Genomic DNA, 9,734 nt, shown 5'->3' on the forward strand with positions numbered 1-9,734 from the left:
TATATATAAGCAAATATAACTACGATTATTTAATTTTTAGCCTAAAATATGTTAGATAATTGATACATTTTATAAGCGTATACTTTTTTTTAACTTTTATAATGTTTTCTGAAAATTTAATGTGTTTGAAAAATTTGCGCCTTCTTATTTCAAGCTATTTGTCCGCGTATTGACACAAAATATACTCTTCTACTTTTACACTTTACAATCATCGCTTAGAGATATCACCAAAACGCGCGCGGTAGAATCGAGAGTGTCTGGCGCCATCGGCTATTTGTACTACTGAAAATCAAAATCCTTTCTCTCGAGTATTCCGGAGACCGATTAGTATCCATGACTTTTATTACTGCCAAAGTACCTATAATACGATGAGACTACTCGTTTCATTGTTTCTAAACGCATGTAAAAACAGACTACAGCGAACGTAAAGACTTTATTTCTTCTTTCGAAAGATAAGAAAAAAAGAGAGAGGGAAAAGATAATAAGAATGAAGGCGAGAAGATGACGCGTTGATTAAGAATTATAGATCAAAATCAGACGATTCGAAGGCTTCCGGAAATACGAAATCTAGAATAATTCACGAATATTCTAACAAATTTATCATCGCTATTATAGTATTTTATTATTCAATGATAAAAAACTGCGACCATGCATCATTTATCTTAAAAATAAGAATTTGTGATATTTCAGACACACAGATACACGTGTAAATGACAAGAAAAGTTACAACGTCAAAGAACGGTACATGTTTGAGATTTCACGTGTAGATTTTGCTCGTGTAGGATGCCCTTTCCGCGCTGAATCGCTTCCGACGTACGATTTACTTCCCGTTTCGTTCGTCTCTTTCCGGCGATTCTCGTATCTTCTCGCTATATATCTTATGTCGACGGTCGCTTGATTACAGAAGTTACAGACTCGAAACGCGAGTCTGCGTTACACACACAGTGAAATACATGTATCGTACGGCAGTCAGCACAAAAGCCCGCTGGGAGAGAGAAAAGGGAACGGAGAAGATGGATATTACGAGGAAATGACGTACCGTTCTGCCGAAACCATTTGTGAAAACCGACCGGCGGTGGTTTCGCGCGAAGAACCGTCGAAATTGCGACCGACTTTCTGCAATCGCTTTAAAAGGAAATCGTAGTTTCGCTGCGAGCTGCCCTAAAACATCCTTAGTACTGGTTCGATCTATTTTTATCGTCGGCTTGTATATCGTCTTGATTCTTCGTTCAATTTTCGCAGCGCGTTCTATCGGGTTGTTGTATAAAAATGTCGGCGATTTCCATCTTTTTGAAAAACAAGATATATGTAAATGAAAAAAATTTATTGATGTTGTAATTTTTCACGTTTCTCAGAGAATGGAGACTCATTTCCATGATTCTTCTTTCCATTAAATGTAAAAAGTTTAAAGATGGAAAATCAGAAATATGTTTTTATACTTTGACTCGTAAAACGGTTACTAAGGAGACCACGACGTAATAATTTCGTTCTGATTCTGCATCATTAAAATTTATTCCGGACTCCAGATGACGCCATCATTTACATATATCACTCCGGCAAACGTGTCGCGTTCAAGTGCGACGAGTTTCACCGCGCTGTCATAATCGATTAGAACATTGTTATTTTCGCATATATTAGCTCACATCAGCATGGCGCGGTGTTCAACTTGCTGAAAATCTGTCACGTATCTGTTAAGCCGGCTAATGATTCGGCTAATGATTCATCAGCCGAGTTTGTTGTGAAACATTTGTCTAACGCTGACGCATCTTGCCTCGCGTTCCGCATCAGTGCGTATTGTTGCGGCCAATGCGGGATAACCAAAGTTTCTATCTCATTAATTATCATCTGGCTTATGTATCACGACATCATCGTGACCAAACAGACGAAATACTCTATGATTAATACTACCTCAATTTATAAAGCTAGCGACGACGACCGCGATTGACGGCACCACGAGGATGCAATTTAATACGCAATAAGCGCGAATTTACGGGTATCAATATTTTTCATTTAGTAAGGAAAAATTTGAGTTTTACAACGTTTTTTTTCTATACACAAAAATAACTTTGTATATAATTAAAGGCCATTATATATCTTAATTGTTTTCCAATAATTGACTACTCGTGATGTTATAATGATTTTATAAATATAGTTTTATATCTTAGAATGTTTTATTAGGTAGATAAATTTATAGTATATATTTTTATCAGTTTCTTATTATTTAAAAATTATGTAGAGCTATTTATGTAACCGATAATCTCAATTATCTCGCTTGACCGTATATATATGTATTAATCTATTATAAATATTCGTGGAAAGAGGGATGTCTATCACAGAGCGGGGTTAATCCGCGGGCTAATTTAGGCAGCTGCCGCGATAGAACCACACAATTAATAGGTCCGCGATGCTCGACATTGATACGCGAGCAGCCGGCGTGATAACGTAATCGTCTGAGAAATAATGAGCGCAGGAGCAAAGGCGACTGTTTAGCGCGACTTGTCGCGGGGAAGAAATTAGGTGTCAGCTTTTTTTATCGCACTTAGTGCACAGCATCTTAATGAGAGGGGGAGAAACATGCCGATGAAATACGGACGTTTTGCGAAAGGGCTCGTTGTTCGCGGAGGTTTATGCGCGCGGTCGTTTATGGACCGACGAGACTAATTGCGATGGGCGATATTAACGATCGAATGTTGGAATTATTTAATAGGATAATTGTTAATTGATATACGCAGTGTGCGCGAAATGTATCGCCCGGCGCGCGGGTTTGCATAGTACGCGTTTGTAATTGAGTAAATACATATGTAAATATATATATATATATATATCGGATATCGTGCGACTGTGAAATATAAGCACTGATGGAATATAGAATGTAACCGAGAGAGCCGTATTCCTGCAAGTATCCTCCCGAGACATCGCCTACATGATACATTGCAGTATTAATTATTTTTCGATTATCCGAGATATGGGGAAAATTATATTATTTTACTGCTGTCGTTATTATACATATATATGTAAGCGATATATACGTATATAACGATATTACATTCTTCAATAATGAAAAATACCAGCAGCATTGCGTTAAAAAAAATCTCTCAAGAATCAGAAGGATATAAGAGGAGGAAAGATGAGACAGGCTAAAAATTTGAGACACGGAGATACGATACTGATTTTTTTTTTAGAAAGATGTTGAATATTTTATTTTTTTATACTAGAAAATGAGACAATCCAGGGATCTAGTTGCAATTCAAATGAGCAATGCACATCTGCGCGACGCTGTCGATGTAAATCACGTATTTATCCCGTACGATAACGAGGTCGGAGTTCAAGAAAGCGCATCTCGGTCGTTATAACTTCGCGAACGTCAGAGATTGAGAGGAAGAAAGAGAGGGAGAGTGAGAATCCACACCCGGTCTGAATAATAATTCTGTAGATATTCTTCTTCTCGCCCATTTTCTCTTCGACTCTCGATGGTCGGGAGGCTGCGCCTCTCGCATCCTGACCCATTAAACTTACTTTTCTTCTCGTTCGTCCGTGTCCTCTAGTTCTCTTTCGTTGATTATACCGGATAAAGTCCGGATGCAGATGCAGCTACATCGCGTCCGGACGTACGGCTCGATAACGGCGTGCTATTTTGCGATTGCTGTCTCTGTTTGATCGGTGCTTGTAATAAATATCATACAGCGAATTGAAAAATCTGAACAAGTAACTGCTTCCCTTTCTTTACTTCCATCGCCAATTGTCGAACAATAACTGTACAAAGTAAAACTATAAAGTTCTTGAACGCATTGAAGCGCATGAAGTCATTTTTAAATTTATTTAAAGATTGCTGAAGTTTTTATTTTCTTAGTTCGACATATATATATAATATCGGGGATAATTTCGTATCTGATTTTTGTTATGTGAATCTTAGAGGAATATACTAATTATATAATTTAATTATATAACTATGTATTATATACATATATATATATATTTCTTTTAATGTGCTATTTTATTTTACTTCTCTAATAATTCAAACATAGGTTTAAGTATAGCAAACAGCTTTCTGATAATCATTCAAAATGCATACGAATGCATCAATTGCTATCAATTTGCATCGAGAAGCAGACTGGCAGGAAACTCTCGATCATCAGTGGCATATCGGAAGATGTAATATATCTCGTGGAAACGTCAAGAGAACTCCTAGGAACCTATAAAATTCGACTTCCTATTCCGCCACCGGCTCTGTACTATATCGAATCTTCCAGCACGAACACTGGCGGATTTTCGTTCGTTTCACTTCTTACTTCGCCGAAAATTCCTGTAATAAGAATGATCCTTCCGAATCCGTCAAACTCCTTTATTTTTCATTCAAGCATTTCGATTTTGCTTTCGTTACTCATTTGTATCCTTCTTCAATCTAGCAGTTATAAAAAAAAAATATCTGTTTTTGTAAAGATATTGTTCCTTCTGTCATTGATTTTTCGTATAAAAAAGTTAAAAAATGAAATAATATTGTTGGTTCAAGAAATGCTTGAATGTTTCAACTTCAATTTTTTTTTTCAGTTTTATACTTTACATATTTCAATATTTTGAAAATAAAATGCAATATAATACAAAATAATTTCTTCTCTTTCCTTTTGCAAACTCTGAAATTCTTATTAAAAAATCAATATATTTTTTATATACGGTTCACTATTTATCAATTTTATAACGTGAATTGATCTGAATGAACTTTAATGAATTTTCTCGAAATAAGTACGAAATTTGGAAAGGATTTAAACATTTCATGAATATGAAAGAATAATATGTAGGATGTGGATTTTTCCTTCCATTGCAATCGACTTATCGAATGAGACCAGGTCAAGCCGAAAACAACATCTGTGGAGTGTCGACTTCGGGATAGACGTTGGAGACAGCTAACACTGTATCCGAATCCGGGATCAAGCCTTCGTCCGAGTCGACCGATCGTAAAATCTCGGGCGAGCTCGACGAAACTTAAAGCCGCGTGTAGCTGTTCAAAGCTTACATGTTTGCAAGTTTTGCACTAAGCGCCTGGAACGCAATTAAATACTTAATCTGTATAAACTCTGACGACAGTGATATATTATGCTATCTTCATACAGAATCTTCTCTCTTTGCGCTTTTTTATTATTTATTTGATACTTTCAATGTTTCGAACACTTTAAAATTTAAAAATTTATTAAAAATTTTTTAAACATTTTGGCAAAAATAAGAAAAAGAGAGAAAGAGAGAAACTAAGTCGAAATAGTAGTGCTTACGTTTTTATCATGTTATCTCTCTCTCTCTCTCTCTATCTTTCTATGTATAATAGATCAAAATAATTTTGAAATGTGATATTTGTTATTAACATCAAATGAACATGTAATTTTAATTTATGTATTTATCTTTGAGAATTTACTTTTGAAATAATGATTATTTGCATTATGATCACTATATTTATAATATGAAAGCTTAAATGTTAGATATTTTTTTATTTTATAATTAATAAATAGTGTGGGGGGATTTAGGCAGAGTATTTATGTTTGGCGTTCTTGCAGTGCATATTCCGCTTCTAATTATTTTCGGTTGACTGAAATGAGACTATCATTCGAATGTGCTGAGGAAAGATGGTATGGTGAACGATAGAAATGAGAAATGAATGGAAAGGAAATGAGGCCCGTTACGGTCGAGAATCCAAGACAAAAAACCTACGACGATCGATATTCTTTGTTTACGAATGTCGGTTGAAGATTGCAACGATTTCTGAGAAGAAAAAGAGAAATGTGCAAACTCGAAAAAATAGCGCATAAGTTTTATTACAAAATTATAATTATAATATCGTGTCAGCGATTTTAATTCTTAAACATTTAGAATAATATGATAATGGAAATTTTCGTCGAATGGGTTATTCTAAATTAATATATAAATATCCTTCAATATTATTCTTCTAACATTCTTTTGGCACTTTCAAATATCAAAATATGTGAAGAGATTCAGAATAAATTATATTAATTATATCGTTTTATATCAAACTCAACGATTAATAAATTAGAGAAAAGCTATCTTAGTATGCAGTAAAATAAATGCTTTTATTTATCTATTTATTTATAACGTTAGAAATATGGCATATAGCAAAAAACGTATTTTTCTAAAATTTACATTGTATTTAATATTTAATTGAACAGATATAAAGGTATGGTTGTGTGTAATTAAGTATCGTAAATGGTTATGGGACCTGGCGAACAATAACTCGAAAACCTGCACCGAGAAGCGTGGTTTTCTAAACTAACAACTGATATTTCCTAACGAAAGGAGGAACATGGTTACAGAAATGCGTATAAAGGCGCCAAACGGTTTCGCTTATTCAGCATCTCGCTGAGTACCCGGCGAGCTTTTAAAGGCGATGTCACAATGGCGCGGAACGGAGTGGCCATTATGCACGGTCCACGAGACCAAAGTCGTATCCTGCGTGATAGCTGGTAATGACCGTGGATGGAAGGAGGAAACACGGTTATTCCCCGCCGTTCCTGGAGGATGGGGTGGCGAAAAGAGGGTCCCGCCGGATAGTTGTTAACCCCCCTCGGGACGATCGCTTGTTACTCGACTCGGGAACAAGTTACCCAGTGTCGCTTTGTGCAAACAAATTGCAAAAGCGCAATTGTCGAGCATGTATCCACCCTGTATATTAAACCCTTTTCGGCTCGTGCGTTATTATTGCGAGCGTGTAGAGCAGCAGTAATTGTTTTTGATTTACGAATACGTTAAACGAGCGAGCATCCGACCGTTGGATGCTGCCGCATGACATATGAAATGAAGTTCATGTGTCGAATCTCGTCGAGTCAATGTCACGTCGATTAGAATCATTCGTGTTATGCGAACAGGTTGCATTTACGTTGAACCGCGATAGATGGACGATTAATTGTCATACGTGTTTGATTTAACAATTGTGAAACTTGCCGATCACTTGATATCAATTGCATTGTAAAACAATCCAACAAATTCGTACAGTAAGATTTAAAAAAGAGAAAATTATAATAAGTGTAAAATTATTTAATCAATTATACATTAAAATTCTTATACATATAATAAGCACAATTTTATGAATAATATATATTTTTTGAATATTAAATTATACATATTAAATAATATTAAATTTATGCATTAACACATTGCGGTTTGTATGAGCTGAATTTTGTAAAAAGCCAGCTTCCTTTTTTAGAACATATCAAACTGTGAATGTATTAATTAAAACAATTGAAAGTTTGTCCGATAATAATGCCGCATGAAAACGAAGATATCAAAAGACATCAATCGACGTCTCTGATCCTTAACGCTTCAAAAACCAAAGACACCGGCCTCCAATTCACGTCACTGTTATTCGCAATGTCATCTATTTCGTATACAATAGAACCATTCTCTGCGTATTTTATGTAGGTGACATTTCCATCGGTGTACTGACTTCGAGCATTTTGGCACACTGTCAAGATGATTGCGACACAGAAATATTTTCTCGCTTTGTAGGTTTATGATAAACTATTAAGCAGACTGTTCTGAAACTCTCCATTTATATTGTCACATTGATTTTCGAAAAATGATGTCAATTAACAAAATTACTAATGACTTTGATAACGCATAAAGAAGTTTTTATAAAAGTTATTACATCTAAAAGATTTCGAGAATATGCTATTATATTTGTATAATGATATTTACTTTATAAAAGCGTTTTATTTGAATCAGAACTTTGGGAAGGTAAATTTCATTAATGCAATTTTCCATTTTATTTTGAATTTTTACATATTGCAATAATGCCGAAAGAATAATTTTGTAGCCTGCCTATATTTACGTTAATTAATTCGTTTGACGAAAATTTCCATCACTATTTTTCTAAATGTTCAGGAATTAAGATAACTGATACGACTGGTAATAAACTTTACATTTAATCGGAAAACCGGGAACTTCTACAAACTTTAGAGGCAGAATACAAACGGTGGCAAGGTTCAAATGGGACATATCCGTTTAATTGGATTGACGATTTCGTGTTCTACTAACTCGAGTTATTCGCTGCTTTCAAACAATGTGCAGATCGTGTGTATCTCAAATAGAAATTGATCTATGTACGATTTGATCGAATATCGAAATCAGTGATATAATCCTTATGAAACAATCTTTATGTTATTTAAACGCTCTTTTCAGTCATCTGTTGCGAACTCAGTCATTTTTGACAATTAAATCAGGTTTTGCATTCTAATAGGAATTGTTAAAATAGTTCTTGCTTCTTTTATCTTTTTTTTCTGCATATATCATATTTATTTTGCAACATTTATTTCAAATGGCTACATTATGTATTTTTTAAATAATTTAATTTTCTTTTATAAATATAAATTTGTACATATTTGTAGAAAAAAATCTATCTTTTTGAATAATAATAATACTCTTTATAACACATTATTATTTAAATTATGTTACTAAAATTTACATTAAAAGTTATCGAGTGGTAAGAAATAGCATATGTGATATGTAAAATATGTATTTATAGTATCGTGAATCCAATCCGTAAATGCAGTAACTCTTGTAAATACTTTAGGAAAAGTGCTAGGACAATATACATCTCCAAAACTTACTATACCGACTTGAATATCCTGGCCATTCTCCGTTATTGTCAGAGGACCCCCGCTGTCGCCCTAAATGCAGCATAATTATAAATCAACAGATCATATATGTATTTATGAAAAAGTACCTTAGAACTTATTAAAATTGAAAAAAGAAGATTTATTCGCTCGCATTTGTGTTCGAATATGTTCTAAACCTGTAATATTTTATTATAATTATTGTTTATAACTTTACGTGACAAGCATCTTGTTCTAATCCTGGAGTCATGCAAATGTGCTTATCGGTGATTTTCCAATATTGGTCGCACTCTTCATTTGACATGATCGGCAATGTAGCATATTTAAGATTTGTTGTACCACTACTAGTGATATTATCTTTTCCCCAACCAATTACGTTAGCGTTTCTATTCACCAAAACTTCACCCTCATAACTATGATCGGCAAGTTTTATGGGTTGAATAGTCGCTACAAATGGAAAAATGATATATTTGATTATTCTTATTATAATACTATTATTTCTTAAAAAATTTTAATATTACAATAATTACGATAATTATATGAAATAATTTTACTCTGTTTCTTTCTTGCTGGTCAATATCTTTAAAATTATACACATGATATGAAAACTAATAAATATTAATGACAATTACTAGGATGGCACATATAAATAATAACTATGCGATGCATAAATAGAAACAATGTGAAAAGGGAAAAAAAAGAAAATATTAACTTAAATAAATTTACCAGAAAAAGGTATGTCACTCGGCATATGAAGTAAGGCAATATCGTTGACGTACTTTTCATATTGTGGGTGTAAGACTACTTCAGTTGTAATCATTGACAGTCCGGGACCAACGAACCAATTATATCCTATGCCAGACTTATCAACGATACCAAACACGATAAGAAATATTCGTGGTTTATTTGCTACGCAATGTCCAGCTGTGAGAACCCATCTATTAGATATAATTGTGCCGCCGCATTTCTCGATTACACCATAACCCACGAGTCTGTGTACTACTGCCATATATGGGTACTGTCCGAGATTCGCAAATGATCCACCCGATATATAAGGAATCACTTTTGGAACATCCGTTGCTTAAAAAAAAACAATACCATTAATAGAAAACTATATATAAA

The 9,734-nt window shown here is 34.1% G+C and overlaps 2 protein-coding genes across 2 annotated transcripts in view; one reads left to right on the plus strand and one right to left on the minus strand.

The window, feature by feature from the left end:
* Window positions 1-9,734, plus strand: part of LOC115232705 — a 158,224-nt gene that overhangs the window by 41,206 nt on the left and 107,284 nt on the right. The gene's annotated exons all lie outside the window — the stretch shown is intronic.
* Window positions 8,530-9,455, minus strand: LOC115232707. Its single transcript, XM_029802746.1, has 2 exons — window positions 9,392-9,455; window positions 8,530-9,059 (listed from the first exon to the last, which is right to left on the minus strand). Exons 1-2 carry the CDS (start codon window positions 9,396-9,398, stop codon window positions 8,818-8,820), a joined length of 249 nt encoding a protein of 82 aa, XP_029658606.1. The 5' UTR covers window positions 9,399-9,455; the 3' UTR covers window positions 8,530-8,817.

This window comes from Formica exsecta, unplaced genomic scaffold (genome assembly GCF_003651465.1).
Source record: "Formica exsecta isolate Colony F162 unplaced genomic scaffold, ASM365146v1 scaffold149, whole genome shotgun sequence".
Lineage (NCBI taxonomy): Eukaryota > Metazoa > Arthropoda > Insecta > Hymenoptera > Formicidae > Formica > Formica exsecta.